This window comes from Cajanus cajan, chromosome 7, assembly GCF_000230855.2.
Source record: "Cajanus cajan strain Asha chromosome 7, NIPB_CcT2T_4, whole genome shotgun sequence".
In the NCBI taxonomy this organism is placed as follows: Eukaryota; Viridiplantae; Streptophyta; class Magnoliopsida; order Fabales; family Fabaceae; genus Cajanus; species Cajanus cajan.
This window is the reverse complement of record NC_138523.1, coordinates 57555322-57573020: the sequence shown is the minus strand read 5'-3', so window position 1 is coordinate 57573020 and position 17699 is coordinate 57555322. Positions and strand designations below refer to the sequence as shown.

Below are 17699 nucleotides of genomic sequence, written 5' to 3'. Positions count from 1 at the left end.
CGAAGGACCCGGAAATGGGAAAACCAAAAGTGGAGGGGTCAAAAACAGAATAGGCGGAAAGAATCGGGGCGAAAATGCAACATTCCATATTTGAGCTAAGCGGGGCCTTTGGTTGCGCATATAGTGTCACTCCCTCACTCCACAAACCCTAGCCCTCTTCATTCCTTCTCTCTTCTCTCTCTCTCTTTCTCTCTCCCAAGATGGCTTCACGCAGACTCGTATCGTCTCTCCTCCGATCCTCCCTCCGCAGATCCCAATCCAAGCCCTCCATTTCCCCGTCCACCTCCAGGCTCTCGTCCTCCAACCGCGCCTCGCCGCACGGCTACCTGCTCAACCGCGTCGCCGAATACGCCACCGCGGCCGCTGCTGCCGCCTCTCCCTCCGCTCCGCCCCCGCCCAAGAAGGAGGTCGGCGGCGGTGGGAAGATCACCGATGAGCTCACCGGGAAGGGTGCGATCGGCCAGATTTGCCAGGTCATCGGTGCCATCGTGGATGTGAGATTCGACGAGGGTTTGCCGGGGATCCTGACCGCGCTCGAGGTTCTGGACCACTCCTCGAGGCTCGTGTTGGAGGTGGCGCAGCATTTGGGAGAGGGCGTTGTCCGAACCATTGCTATGGACGCCACCGAAGGAGTCGTCAGAGGCTGGCGCGTCCTCAACACTGGCTCCCCCATCACTGTAAACACTCAATCGCTTGTCGCGTTTATTGGTTCAGAGTTTCATTTCCGTGAATTTGTTTTTGCTAATGTGATTTAATTTGATTTGATTGGTTGCCCGAGTTGGGGCTTATCAGAAGTCTTGGCTTGTTTGGTGTTTCGATATGGAGATATAGGCTTTATGTCGTAGATCTGAAAATTTTTCACCTATTTTTTAAATTAATGAATTGTTTGTATGCCTTTTATTTTTGTGATTTTGATTTGATGTTCAATTTTGGGTTTATTTAGCGCGAAGGTGTATGCGTTGTTTGATGTTTTTTTTGTCTTTTAGTTTATGGATAGTCCTACTGCATTTTAGACATGTAATTAAATTGATGTGCTGACATTGGTCGTCTTTTTAATCGAATCTAATGTTGTGTAATTTGGAACTAATTATGGTTTATTGTTTGATCCGGGAAATTTGAATTTCGTGGTTCTTGTTTCAGTTTTCTTAATTTCAATCAGACTCAGTTTATAGTGTTAATTGTTTACAACGATACTGCTTAAGTTATGCTTTTGATCTTAGTTCATCTGGTCCAATCTCTCATCTTTGTATGTGGACATTGTTATGGTGAACTTTTAGACTCACGTTTTACACACACTAATTTAGCTCACAAGATTTTCTATTTATTTTTGCCTTTTCACTTGCTTTTTTATTTTCTATTTTCTAATATATTGTTAATTGTATGCATTCCGTTTAGGTTCCTGTTGGTAGGGCTACCCTTGGTCGTATCATTAATGTCCTTGGAGAGCCTATTGATGAGAAGGGCGACCTCAGTAAGAGCCCATAAAGCCTTTTCATTCTTTATATCTGATTGGTAGATAAGAGCTTTCTCTGTCATTCCATGAAATGTGGTAACTGATGGTAATCATTGTGCTGTATTGCCTCAGAAACTGAGCACTATTTGCCCATTCATAGAGAAGCTCCATCTTTCGTTGAACAAGCAACTGAGCAGCAGATTCTTGCTACTGGGATCAAGGTATTTTTCATTCCCTGTTTCTTTTTTATTTATATATAAATGTATTTCATATTATCTCCTGCATTGTGAGGTTACCTGTGTGTGCCATGTGACTGTGTACCAATTTTTGCATGTCTTGTTTTTTTGTACAGGTTGTTGACTTGCTTGCACCATATCAAAGAGGAGGGAAGATTGGGTTGTTCGGTGGTGCTGGTGTAGGGAAAACTGTGCTTATTATGGAACTTATCAACAATGTTGCCAAAGCTCATGGTACATGCTTAATGCACTTCATTTATTTTTGGTAAAATGTTCCTTTACCTCTCTACACTGGATGCTGATTGTTTCCATCGGTTAGGTGGTTTCTCTGTGTTTGCTGGTGTTGGAGAACGAACCCGCGAGGGTAATGACTTGTACAGAGAAATGATTGAGAGTGGTGTCATCAAGCTTGGTGATAAGCAGGTGAATTGGACTCTGTTCATGGCACTTTCCGCATTCTCTTGACACTTACATTTGTGTATTTTACTGATTTGTCAACTATGGTTGTTTCATGATGTTAGAGTGAAAGCAAATGTGCTCTTGTCTATGGTCAAATGAACGAGTCTCCCGGTGCTCGTGCCCGTGTTGGTCTCACTGGTCTTACTGTGGCTGAATACTTCCGTGATGCTGAAGGCCAAGATGTGCTTCTTTTTATCGACAACATTTTCCGTTTTACCCAGGCATGTGTCCTTTGGCTGACTTGTCTAAGATAATTTTTTTTTTGTCATGGGGGTATTTTTTGTGCTTTTACTGTTCATTTAACGTTGTGATGTATCATGCAGGCTAACTCAGAGGTGTCTGCTTTGCTTGGTCGTATCCCATCTGCTGTTGGTTACCAACCAACCTTGGCTACTGATCTTGGAGGTCTTCAGGAGCGTATTACAACCACAAAGAAGGGTTCAATTACCTCTGTCCAAGCTATCTATGTGCCTGCTGATGACTTGACAGATCCTGCTCCTGCTACCACCTTTGCTCACTTGGATGCCACAACAGTGTTGTCACGACAGGTTTGATTGTATTATTTAAAGTAAATTGATGCCCTGATGTATTTTTTTATCGTCACCTTGATTATTTGATTTTATTGTATAGATCTCCGAGCTTGGTATCTACCCTGCTGTTGACCCCTTGGATTCTACATCCCGTATGCTTTCCCCCGTTATTTTGGGTGAGGATCACTATGAAACTGCTCGTGGTGTACAGAAAGTTCTTCAGAACTACAAGAATCTTCAAGATATCATTGCTATTTTGGGAATGGATGAGCTCAGTGAAGATGACAAATTGACTGTTGCACGTGCCCGTAAGATTCAGCGATTCTTGAGCCAGCCTTTCCATGTGGCAGAGGTCTTCACTGGTGCCCCAGGGAAATATGTCGAGTTGAAGGAGAACATCAACAGCTTCCAGGTATCATTTGCTTTTTTGTCGATTAATGACTTTTTCCTACTTAGTGGTCTCAGAAAGGGCTTTGGTTGTTGTAATTGAATTTTTCTATTATTTGTATATATATATTTTATGTTAAAACCCTGTTTGTACCCTTTATTTTATAGGTTTATCCTTTGTCTTAATAGTTTCATGATCTTTTTTTAGCTTTTAGTTTTTATAATTAAGAATATTTTATTTTAATCTTTATGCATACTGTTTTTTTTTTAATTATTTTATTTTTTTAATTTCTGTTAGTCTTTATAGTTTCATATACTTTACATTTAGTAATTGAAGACAGACTAAAAATAGTATATATAGGAATTAAAATAGAATATTTTTAACTATAAGGACTAAAAATTTTAAATTTATGAAACTGCTAGGTCCAAAAAGATAATAAACCTTTTTTTTTTGTTTGATGAATTTCATTTACTGGAAATTAATTTTTAGTTATAATTTTCTATAAGCTGCATCTGAAAATTGCAATTGTGTGTTCATTTCCTTTTTTTTCTTAATCTTTAATTGCGTTTTTGTCGAACCAAAACTTGGGGCGAGAGTTCATGCACTTGGCTATGTGATCTACTCACCTCTCGATTTGAGGTGTTCGTATTCCATTATCCCCTTATTTAGGTTAGGAGACGTGCCTTTGTGGCGTACTTCCACTGTTTCATTTGACTTGCTTGTCTGCACAAACATCATTGGTGCTATGAAAAGGGAAGGGAGCAATAATCTGAGCATTTGGTTACCATGCTTGTTTTTTTTTCCAGCTTGTTGCAGTGATATATGTATGTTTGTTTTGTATATATATATAAAGCTGCAATTGTGATGTCATACTTCATTTATCGACCTTTTGTTTACGTTGTGGACTTATGCATGGTTAATTTTTTTTTGTATGTCAGGGTGTGTTGGATGGGAAATACGATGACCTCCCAGAGCAGTCGTTTTACATGGTTGGCGGTATTGAAGAGGTCATTGCCAAGGCTGAGAAAATTGCTAAGGAATCAGCGGCGTCTTAATCACATACACACCAGCTCTGCTCTTATTTTAATCCCCTTTTTTTTTTGTAATTTCTAAATTTAATAATTTAGGAACTCTTGGCAATGCCAAACGACAAAATTTTCCATTTTTTGGGTATGAGAATGTGTCAGGTTATTCCTTTCATTTGACTGCTGCCACTGAGATGAACTAAAGTCAAGGTTTGTGGCCAACTGCCCCCCTTCTTTTAAGTTGTGTTATTTAATAAGGGGAAAGGGCAAGAGGATGTACATTTTTACTTTCTGGTTGAGAACGTTGGATGCATCAATGTTATAACTTTGCAACTGTTCCATCTGGTCAAAAGCGCAGTGTAACGAGTTTCTTTCTGATTTTTCAATACTGAATTGCCTTTTTTATTTCAATTATTTGCGCTGAAGATTATGTTACTTGAATTATTTTTTTTATACATGACACAGCATCATGATTAAGTTACTTGAAAAGTAAATTTCAAAATTATCTATTTTAGAAAAAAATATCGTTGAAACTTGAAAATAATTTAGTTGAGTTTCTTTTTAAAAGTTTTAATTATTTCTTTAATCATATAGTTTATTTTTGATAATTTATTATATAAAATAACAGTTGTAATGGGAGATAGAATATTTTTAAACATACTTTAAATAGATTTTTTTCCTTGGATATCTGATTTTTTGGGAAATAATTGTTGATTTCATTTAATATATCAAATAATGATCTAAAGATCAAATTTCAATATACACTATTGCTTATTTAAATGTTTAGAACTAGCTGCCAAAATTAAAATTACAAGTGCGTTACGTCTTCAATATAATATGTATACGCTTAATACCTTCCAACATAATGGTTTGTTTTATTTTATAATGTAGAAGGTACCAATTGAAGTTAATTATCTCTTTTCAATGTTTAGATTTAAAACTTTATCGGTGAGTTTACATTCCTATTGTTTCCGCATATGTTTTACGGTCGGGTCGTGTTGTATCAACTAAATCATGCTAAGAAGATCGAGATTGTAGCTAAATTTTAGTAAAGCTTACTGTTGAAATTTATTCTTTAAATTTTAATATTTCGAAAATGAATTAAAATTATAATACGTTTAATACTTAAATATGTTTTTACTGTTTCAAATTTAGTGAAAATTTATTTTGTCTTTTAAATTTAAAATTATTTTTAAACTATATAATTTTCAAAAATCTTGTTTTAATCACTTAGGTCACCAGTAATCTATCTGATGCAATATTAACTTAGTTTAATGTAATTCTTTTTACTAACAAGAACATTAATAAGTAGATTTTATAAAAATAAGTATTTGACAGATTCTCTAATAAAACTTAAATATATAGATTAAAATAAGTTTTCTTTTTCAAATTACAAATACTAGAAAGATAAATTTTAAATTTGAGGGATTAAAAATAAATTTACTTTAAATTTGAGAAATTAAAAACACATTTAAACTTACTTTTAAATTTTTATCCCATCATTTAATTCATAGTATGTGGAACTCTATTTTCAATGTATGAGAGCACATCTTTCATGATAGTTCCACTAAAAAAATTATATGGATAAAATATTTTTTTAATTTTTATAATTTTACTTACTTTACCTTTTAATTTATAATTGAAAATAATTTTTTTAATTTTTATACTTTTTTTTAATCCTTTTTAATCTCTATAGTTTACATCTTTTTAGTTTTTATACTTTTATATTTTCTTTTTTTAGTTACTATCATTAATTTTTTTATAACATTGTCTCTTTCATATTGACATGATAGAAACATTAATTCAACTTTATGTATCTGATACCAAATTTATTTTACTAGTAATGCTCTAAATTAAATCTTTCCATATACTTTTTTTGTACCTTAATATTTCTACAAAGATTAAAAAGGTCTATCATAAACAATAATAACTAAAAATGATTGAAAAATATAAGTATAAAAATTATAAATAAAAAAATTTATTTTAAATTATAAGAACTAAAAAAATAATGAGAAAAATTAAAAAATATATATATATTTTAAGTTAATTTCTTTTTTTTTGGGTACTGGGAAAACCTAAAAGCAGACATAAAACAAAAGACGAAAGGCGAAAACTCCATGCAGGTTCGTACAATCCTTTCTATCTAAAACTAGGAGATCAAAATACTGTTAGGAGGGTTGACTCACTTCATCTCCCATTCAGTTTCCGTCGATAAGCAAGCCGATCAGCAACCGAGTTTGTATCTCTGCTAACATGATAAATGCTAATAGTCCAATTCTTCTTCTAAAGGTTCCAAATATCACGCATTAAATCGCTATGCTTATGCCAGTGGCTATTTCCATCCTCCCTGTTGGTGAGAACCTCAGTTATCTCCACCCCCAGCTTGGGCTTAAAACCAGAATATAGGAATTGTCTGGCTTTCATAATGCTACGCCAGGCGTTGGAAGGCCAACATAGAGTAAGCTTTCAAATATTTGTGTTGAAGAAAATGTCACCCAGGGAGTCTCGGATAGGGTGAGTTGGAGGAGAGTTGTCTTGGGGAGTTAGTTGATTTTATCAATATCCAAGACACCAACCTTGTGCTTAAGGATATTTACTGGAATGGTTCTTGGCATTGCCATATTTTGGCCACGCAGCACCCTTCGGATGTTCAAAGGAAAGTTGAAGCATTTTGCTTACATGAAGGCACACCTAACATGATCGCATGGTCTGCCTAAAGCATGAAATATACATTCGACCATCAAGAAAAAAGCCAATTAATTTGCAGAATGCATGCTCTCTAAGAAAAAAAAAAAAGCATAGTTGCAATAACAGTTGTACAATTTTATTTTATTGTAGAATGATTTTATACACAAAAGGAAACAATTTTAATATTGGTCCTTACAGATCAAGCCATGGATATGGATATGTTTGCTTTATCTTGGATGGCAAGGCAACTATCACCAGCTGATAAGGACTAATCCCTCCGCCTCCTATATTTGTCAGAGTAATCCTCCCCTTCCACCCTCTATCTGTATAGAGAAGGAGATCTTCCTCGTGGGTCTCTTGAATAATAGTCTCTATCCTACCTTTGCTTTGGTGAGTAACTACGAGATCGCCTGCTTCCCTGTCCTGCATATGTTGATCACTACACCTCATGAAGTCAACATGGATGCAGGTAGAGTAACACAATGAACTTGTTTCAATACAAAACTTACAAGAGTTTTTTAGAAAGTTCTTTATTTTCAGGAGAGAATATCTCAAAAGTTTTTTTAAAACTTATATCTAACTGCCTCAATGACAACAATGTTCTGATTCAAAATGTGTTGCACTAATATAAAGACATGCGTGTATATGACAATATTATACTAATGTGAAGATATATGTATGAACTCCTAGTGTCCTAAGGAAAAATTGACGCAAGCACATAACATGAAAGCTATTCATTCATCCTTATGTAGTAGAGGTTCAGTAGTTTAAAGTTTGAACTACAAGTCCAATATGCTGGTTTTTTTATAAAACAATAATGAGACTTATTTAGAACAAATCAAATGATGAATACATTAAGATTATGGTTGAATTGTAAAACAAAAATCCAGGAAAGATGATTCTCCAATTTACCCTGCTTATCCCATGAACCACGGTATCTGCCAGGAGTTGGTGTCCTTCTACGACTTCTCTTTGCTTGCAAATAATATAATGATAGGTAGGACATTTGGTAAATACATATAAAAGATTACAATAAATTATACAACCGTTTGATGCATTTTTCAGTTCAACAAATCAACTTCAAACTCGCCTTCATAAATAAAGATACTGTAATGTCATTTGCCAACACAAAGCCAAAGATTTTAACACCATTATTTTATTTAAAATATGTTTACTTTGATTTTATGTGATTCTTTAAACTGATTCCAACACATTCACAAAGCATATAGACATTTAATGCCACATAGGATTATTATAAATGTCAAAAGAAAAAGAAAACATAAACAATGTATGTTAATGCTAGTGCTAGTCTTCCACTAACAGAGGTAATAAAGGGCAACACCCTTATGTCCAATACTCGAATTTGAATTGATGAGCATGTCGTTTAGAGCATAGATGGTGAATTCATCGTAGCTACACAGAGAAGACATGCAGCCAAAACTTAACAGGAAATGTTTCTCATAAAGAAGTTTGGGGTGAGAATGGGGGACTAAAAAGGAATGGAAGAAAAGATAAATAGGAAAAAGTTTTACAAAAATCATTTTGGTGCTAAATATTATCTTTTTCACAGTTATTAGCCGACCTTCAAAAAAAGTGTGGTTAAAATACTTGATACAGCGCTCTGCATCAACAATAGTTTCCATAGTCACAAACCCAATTCCACGATATTCTTTGGTTTCAAGATCTTTTAACAAGTGGCAGTCGATAACCTGAAAGCAAAAGCTATAAAAGAAAATCTTAAAGATGTTTGGTTTTTCAATGATTCATGACTTAATCAATTATTCAATTTATAAACATAGATTTAGCTATAGGTAACAATGGTATCTCAAGACACTAGAAATACATACAATCTGATATGTCAAACAAATATCAAGACAATGGCCGACAAAAAAAATACATAATCAACCACCGACAGTGTTTTCAACTTATCTGTCATCACAATTTAGAAATTTATCCCTGAAATTTAAGTCAAGGTCACAATAGGACATATACATTAGCACACAAAGAATGCATAAGAGCACCAAATAAGCCATATTTTGATTTATTGCTGCTTGAAATGCGCGAAGTGGGTATATTTGGCTAAATCTTGATGATGCATTTAAATGAGAAATTTTACGAATTTAAAGAATTTTAAATTTTTTAGAATTATTTTAATTTCAATTTTTTATTAATTTTAAAATATTTTATTTGGATAAGTTAATTTAAATTTCAAAAATTTAAATTATTAGATTGGATATGATAATTTAATTACGCGCGCTGAGATTATTAAATTAAATTTATAAATTTAACAAAAAAAATTAAATTTTATAAAAATAAATATAAATTAATTTTTAAATATTTAATAATTAAAAACATAAAAAAATAAAAAGATAAAATAAAAATATATAAGTGAAATAAAAAAATAAAAAATTTCAAATTCTTATTTTATCAAAAATTTAAAAATTTATTATTTTAAAAATTTTCATATATATTTAAATTTTAAATTCTTTAAATTTTTTATTCAAATAAAAATATTTCACCTTAAAAAATTTATAATTTTTTTAAATAAATAAATTATTTTATTTCAATTTCACATCCAAACAAATCATAAACTAGATTAGCTGAAAGAAAGAAAATTACATTTTAGCATTCTTGGTCCAGAAACATCATTTAAAATCAAGAAAATTACATTTCAGCATTCTTGGTCCAGAAACATCATTTAAAATCAAGTCAAACATTCTAGAAATCAAATTTACTTACACACAGTATTGAGAAAAGTGAAAACCTGACACAACATCAAATCATGTTAAATAAAGGTATGCAATTGCAATCATAAGTTGAATTTAACCATGTGGGCAAGCCTGTAACAAACAAATTTCCAAGATTCTCCGCATCAGCAGTAACTTGACTCCTGTAACATACTTAACCATCCGATAAGGTATGTTTATGGCATTGCTTTGCTATGGACACATTATAACTTAGCTTTTACGTGTGTGCATGTTTAATATACGATAACTAATTAAACAAATTAGAAGTGCGTTTCTGCAAAGCAACACCTCGAACGAATTCTCATGGACCATGATAATGATCTTGATCGACGGCCTCTAACCGGCGAAGTAGAAGCAGACCTAGGAGAAAAGATGATGCATCATTATTCATTCAAGTATAAAGAAAGAAATATTAACTTCTAATATAAGTAAATTTAAATAAAATTATCCTTTTTTTAATATTTTTAATTCAAAGTACTCCTAAAATGATAATTGAAAATATTATCTATATGTATATAGATAATAATAGATAATCTATATCTATATAGATAATAATAGATAATATATCTATTATAAAGGGTTTTTTGTGTGGATAATTTTATCATAAAAATTAATATATATGATTATTCATTAAAGTAGAAAGAAAGAAAGATTACATGCAGAAGGTTACTATAGGATTCTTTGATAGGATTTAGAAAAATGAAACAAGGAAGTTATTAACTATCCTTGATTTTCTTGGAGATGACATGGATTTAGAGAAAAAGATTATCCTTCACTTAAGCGTCAAATGTGTCAACTACAGACAAATTTAAATATAATAAATTTAAATAAAATTAATTTTTTAATATTTTTAATTCAAAGTACTCCTAAGATGATAATTGAAAATATTATCTATATCTATATAGATAATAATAGAGATAATCTATATCTATATAGATAATATATCTATTTTAAAGGGATTTTTTTATAATTTTATCTTTAACTTTTAAAATTATTATATATGATTATTCATTAAATTAAGTAGCTAGAAAGAAAAAAAGGTTACATCAAGAAGGTTACTATGATTCTTTGATAGGAATAAGAAAAGAATGAAACAAGAAAGTTACTAACTGTCCTTGATTTTTTTTGGAGATAACCTACTTTTTAATATTTTTAATTCAAAGTACTCCTAAGATGATAATTGAGAATATTATCTATATCTATATAGATAATAGTAGATAGTCTATATCTTTATAGATAATAATAAATAATATATTTATATTTATTATAAAAGATATTCTCTTTTTTTTTGGATAATTTTATCCAATTTTTAAAATCATTATATATGATTATTTATTTTTAAATTTTAATTATTTTTTCTACAACTATTTTAATACATAAAAATAATATATAGAGAGGTATGAAGTGTCTTCTTCCCTATTAATAATATATAAAGAAGATATACTTATTTAATGAAATTTTTTCAAAGATATTAATAACCCTATTTTATATTCAAAGAAAAAATTATTATTCTCTGAAAAAAAAAACTACATTCTATTAGAAGTAACTACCTATTATTTTTATGCACGATTGTTTTCATGCCTTTTTCGCTGCTATTCTATTATTAATTTTTTTAGAGTTGTTTTAATAATGTAGGTGATGTATTGAATTGAGATTTTGAATGATAATTTTAGCATGGAAAAATTATATGAATTTTTATAAATTTTAAAAGACTTTGTAAGAATGTCATGGTAACAAATATTTTTTTAAAAGTCTTTTAAAATTTAAATTTTAAGCAAGACTTTGTAATTTCGATTTTAATAAATTTTTATGTATTTATATTATAATATTTTGAAAGATTTTATGGATTTCATAGGAAAACATGGATTTGTAATACTACAAGATTTAATAAAAAAAAATGACATAAATAATAAAGAAAAGTAAAATCAACACATTTTACTATCTTTTGATAAATAATTGACTTTAATATCTTTCTAACTAACATTTTTTCACATATTCAAAGTTATATTATTCCTTTTAAAATATTCTCTTTTTCATACACTTGAGACTAAATAATATGTTTAAAATTATGATTTTTATTAAATGATAGCATTAAAGATAAAGATTCATCTAATTCAGTTAAAATTTCATCATAACAACAGTTTTTGAAAAAAAAAAGTTATATAGTGCTACATATTAATATAGGTTCAACTTATGTCTTAAATATTGACTTAAAAAAAACATGATTTAAAAATACTAAATATCTTCTTAATCATATTCTATAAAGATACATAACATAAATTGAGAATTATTTTCATTTGAGGGTCAATATATATTTCAAAATTTTATTAAAAATAAATAGTTAAATTTTAACAATAGATAATATTTATTAATACAAAAAATATTTTAAATATTTAATAATTAAAAATAAATATTGATAAATTATTCACCAATTGATAGAAAAAAATATAGAAGGAGAAGAAAAAAGATAAATGAAAGAGAAGTAATGAAAAGAGAAAGAAGAAGATGATGATGAAAGAAAGAAGCAAGAAAGGCGAGAGAAGTAAAAAAATCTCAATTGAATACCACTAGATTTTGATGAATTTCTAAAATGAATTTGATTGTCTTAATTGAATACCACTGAATTTTGGCAGACTCTTAAAAAATGTCAATTGTCTAAATTGAATACCATATAAATTTTTTATATTAAAAAAAATCTTGATTGAATATCACAAGACTTTATTATAATAATAAAAAAATCTTTTAAAATCTTAATATGATACACCCCTATAATATATATTTTATATGAAATTCAAAAAATTCAATACATTTAATTACATTATTTAATATGTATGAAATTAACTTTTTTTCTTCTTTTTATATATAGGCGAGTTATTTATATTTTTTCTTATTTAAAAAATCATTTAAACATAACTCTATAACTTATTTATCAACTTTACATCAATTTGTTCTTCATTTGAGAATATATAATAGAAATGACCCACTTAGAGTTATTTTAGTGACCAGACTAGTAAATATAAAATCTTAATATCATTATTATAATTTTGATGAATAATAAAAATTAAATAATTTTTTTATTATAATAAATGAAAACTTAAATATAATTTTTTTAATTATATTTTAAAGATAAAATTTTATAGATAAATGCAACTGACTGTTTTAATATTCATATAACTATTAACTTCTAATCTAGATATATTATGACTTATTTATGTAAAAAAATAAACAAAAGATATGTTATGACTCATTTATAATTTTTTACAAATAACTAATTCATCATCTGTGAGTATAATTTTTGTTAATAGAACTATATCTCATAAAAGAATAATAACTTATAAGTTTAAAATTAAAATTTTCTATTTTATTATAATTAAAAATAATAATTTTAAAAATAAAAATAAAAAATTTAATAATGCTCAAAATCAAAACTTACTTTTTTGGCATAAATACTATTTTGGTCCCTTATAATATTTAAAATTTTCAATTTAGTCTCACCTTAATTTTTTTTTCAATTTGGTCTCCAATAAGTTAAATCACTGCAATGTCGGACCTTCTGTCCAAATTTCTTAAACGGAGTTAATTCTTGGTCACGTAGATGCCACGTAGATGCATATGTGGCAAGGTCCAGGTCATCCTCCTCCTTCTTCTTTAATGCATCTGGAACGGTCCGTTCTGAAACCAAAACGGCCCATTCCAAGTGCACTATTTGTGTGTTAATTTTGTATCTGGAACGGGTCGTTCCAAATGCAACATTTAACATACAACGAGTGCAAGCAGAACGGACCGTTCCAGATGCATTAAAGAAGAAGGAGGAGGATGACCTGGACCTTGTCACCTATGTATCTACGTGACATCCACGTAGCCAACAGTTAACTCTATTTAAGAAATTTGGATAGAAAGTCCGACATTGCAATGATTTAACTTATTGAGGACCAAATTAAAACAAAAAATTAAGATGATACTAAATTGAAAATTTTAAATATTATAAAGGACCAAAATAATATTTTTGCCTACTTTTTTTATAAGGATTAAAAATTTATTTAAACCTTAACAATATTATTTATTAAAAAAAACTTTACTACTCAAGTCTCAATGGTGAAAAAAAAAACTCAAATATACTGTTCCATAATTGTATTTTAGCATTTTTATTCAATTAAAAATTAAATATTATTTCAGTGTTCCATTTTAATATTTTTTTAATTTCTTATCAATGTCTTAAGATTTTTTCTTGAACTAATCTGATTCGACTTAAATATAAATAAAATCAAATTAAAAGTTATTTTTATTTTAAAATGTATATTTTAATGGAACATGTTCCGTTGCAGAAATTGTCAAAGTGAAATTTCAATTTTTATTGAGAAACGTTATTAAAAGTAGCTATTGAACTACGTTCAAGCGTATGGCAAAGCCATATATATTCGGCTTGGGGCCAACACAAAAAAAAATATAATTTAGTTAGAAATATTTAAATTTTCACATGCATAAATACAAAAAAATTAATATATAAAAATAAATAACTATATCATGTGCAAAAATAAATAGATTATAAGGTTAGAGCATATTAGAGCTCAATCCTAAACATATAATGACTTGTACAATATGATTGTTCTTTATTTATATATAATTATAGTTTTATTCTTAAATAATGTAAAATTTTTAACATATATTTTTTCATGTACATAACATTGAAACAATGCTCAAGATCGTAACTTGTCAATATCTCCTTCAACCCTCCTAAGAAGATGGTTTAAATGAAAGTGATTGATCCATACTTTGATTATTAATTCAAATGACAAGGAAATTATATTTTAATGAAAGTGATTGACATTGTTAAACCATCTCGTGATCAAGAAAATATTTTTTCCCCTACCTTGCTTTTGCTTAATGATAATATTAATTTTTACTTATAATTATTGATTATTTTACATTAACAAAATTAACTATTTTTTAGCTTTTAATTAGCTTAGTCTTTCTTTAGATGAATTCTTGTAATTAATTGGATATTGGTTACCATCATAATTATACCACTAATCCCTATTTTTTGTCTAACATTTGATTAGGAAGTACTTTTAGAGCAAGTCAAGTAAGAGATGATACATGGAAGTAGAGAAGAGTTTTTTTAAAACCAAGTTAAAGATCTTCAGCACGCACCACACTACCCACATCCAATCCAATGCCAGCTTGGCAAAAAGTTCATCCTCTGTGTTTTGGTGCCTGCACCCGATGTGGATTAACTTGCGCCGAGCGCCATTTTTATAACGTGACACTTTTGACTCACTTTTTCCCTTTCTCTTTGAAGGATAATTCAACCCACTTCAACCTAGATGGGTTTTGGGGGCATTTTGGAGGCTATTAGGGTTTCCCTCATCATCTTTGATCTTCTCATTAACTATCCATCTTCCATGATTCATCTTATTTTCTTTTTTGTTTTTCATGACAATGAAGAGTTAAGTCCATTCTTGTTGGGATTAGATGTAACCAATTAAATTCTCACGTAATTTATATTGTTCATATATATGTGTGTGTGTATGTATATATATTTCCATTCCAATGATATAGTAATTTGTTTCTACTCTTAATGTTTGTTGTGAATTGATCAACCATAAGTTGATATTTGATTCATTAAGTATTGGACAATATCTTTTATAATTTAAAATCGAAACAAAATAACTAATGGAACTTGTATTTAGGAATAGAACTCGACTCATTAGTTGTCTTAAACTCTTATTTTTAATACAATTTGCTTATTAAATATTCAAGAGATTGATGTTCAATGGTGGAACTTTGACTCCTTCCTCTAAGAAATTCGGATATGAGTAAACTAGTAGGTTGATATTAACATTAAATCCGAAAGAAAATTTGAGTAATTAAATACATGAGAGTGAGATTAAGTGAAATCTAATTTTATTTTTTCTTATATAATTTTTATTTCTTTTACATACCAACATCAACTAATGAAAATATAATTCTTTTGACTAATTTAATTATTAATTGTACTTATTATCATGTATTGCACAAATTCCTTGAAGAAATAATAATTACTTACTATTAATTACTTGTGCGACTAATATGTTTAACAAAATCGCTCAACACTTGACCCCCAAAATTCAATGTAATATTTAGTAAGTTTAATTTTGAGTTGGTGATATGAAGCCAAATCTTCAAATCAAAAAACCTGACCAAGACATTTGTAGCTTTTGAACATTATGAAGGACAATTTTATTCATTAAAGTAGTAGTATAAGAATTACATATCTTATTCAAACTCATGATGTTATAGAAGTAGTGTGATATATTCTTAGTTACACAATTATATTGTACAGAAGCCTAAAACCAGGAAGCATATTAAAATAAAAGAAGTATATATATATTGGATGATGATGATAATATAAGAATGTAAGTATGAAAGATTAATTGCAGTGTGGTAGATGTTATGGACGTCCATGGGTAGCGCCTTGAGGTGATGGTGGGCCGTAGGCAAGAGTGCCGGCAGCTGGCGGCTCATTTGCCCACCGTCCCAAGGGATCTGGTTCAATTCCAAGACTTGCCCTGCACATGCATGTATCATGTTTATATGTCAACACATTTTATTTTATCTCTTAATTACTATACATTCATATTATATGATATGCAACATACCCGATCCTATTCGTTTGGAGCAAGACAATAACCAAACACCAAAACCACAACACCTTCTTCATTCTTTCTATCATTTCCCACTCTGTCCAAGCTCATGTGCTTCATAAATTAAGATCACAATATATATAGAATTTCATTCACAATTTTCACATTAAAAAGTCAAGATTCTAGTTAATTTATAGGGTATGATAGATAAGTATCTTTAAGAAAAAAATGAAATCAACTTGTCGAATTAATAAGATAATTTGTAAAAAAAATCTTTTTATCAATTTCTGCAAAAACTTTGAGAAAAAAAACTTTTTATTTTTTTATTGTTTGAAGTTTTGGGAGAAGATTATTTCTCCACCACTTAAAAACTTTTTTCCACGGTCCACGACCTCCTTTACAAGTTGTTTTGCATACGTAATCCAAGTTTTTTTTTACAAATTATAGCATTGTCTTTTTTATTTTATAGTTGTGTACATTAATTATGAGTAATTTTTTTTACAGATAAAAGAGAGAAAAAGGAAGAGATGAGTATACGATAAAAGTCATAAAATAACTAATGTAACGAACATAAATAAATTAATAGATTATAAAACTGTTGTGAAAATTTGGGACAAGAATCCATTTCCATTATAGTCTTATGTTTATTTTTTTTTTATAAACTTTTTTCTCTTTCTATCTTAAGACTTGATATATTTCTTATTTTTCTCTCTTTATTTCTCTTACTTGAAAGGGTGTTAAAATATGTTTTGTTTGAATCTAAAAAGGCGAGTAAGTAAGCAAGTACACAAGTCTAAATGGACTACAAATATTATAATGCACCCTTACAAAAGGCTTAAGTTTCTAAAACTTAAAACCCTCAATTACGTACAAGCTAAATAAGATTTTGCGCCACGCTCGAGCAAAAGAAAATAAATGAATAAATAACATATACTTCATGCGTCAAGCTTAAGCTACCCAATCTAAAGGCCAGACCTTAAATTTTAAATTTTTTCTATGATACTTCCAAGTTTGTTCCTCCTACTAATTCTTTCGCTCTCAGTTTCACAGTTTCCAACAAATTAAAACCCATTGAAGAATATATATATATTTTTAGAAGAGAGAAAAGAAATTCATTCAATACCTTATGTTTTATGTTAATTTTTTTAAGTATTATTCAGTACTTATAAACTTGTTAAGATACATAATGAAAGTTCACATGAGATTTTATTGTTAATTACTAAAGAATATATATTTGCGTCAATCACGTAACAAATCTCTCTTAAAGGTATGACATGCCCCGATGCCATGGATATGAAGACATCTCTTTTTGGCTCAAGTTTTTAGCATTTATATATGAAATAAATTTTCCATAAACATGTTTTGTATTTATCTTTGTTTCATTTTGGATGCAATCAGGAAAGTTTAATTAATTTTTATAATTAAGTATCTTTTAGAGTTTGGTTGATTTTATCTATATATTTTTTCTTTTTTATTTCCTTAATTAGGTAAGAAAAATCTATAAATATTAATTTGTGCAACAACAATATGCAGCGAGATCGAAATAGATA

The 17699-nt window shown here is 29.4% G+C and overlaps 1 protein-coding gene across 1 annotated transcript; it reads left to right on the top strand.

The window, feature by feature from the left end:
- Positions 1–122: 122 nt before the first annotated feature.
- Positions 123–4502, top strand: LOC109788084 (ATP synthase subunit beta, mitochondrial). The gene is made up of 9 exons (XM_020346724.3): positions 123–677; positions 1396–1471; positions 1586–1674; positions 1806–1923; positions 2009–2112; positions 2211–2369; positions 2472–2696; positions 2779–3090; positions 4005–4502. The coding sequence occupies exons 1-9, from the start codon at positions 201–203 to the stop codon at positions 4119–4121; spliced, it is 1677 nt and encodes a 558-aa protein (XP_020202313.1). The 5' UTR covers positions 123–200; the 3' UTR covers positions 4122–4502.
- Positions 4503–17699: the final 13197 nt, after the last annotated feature.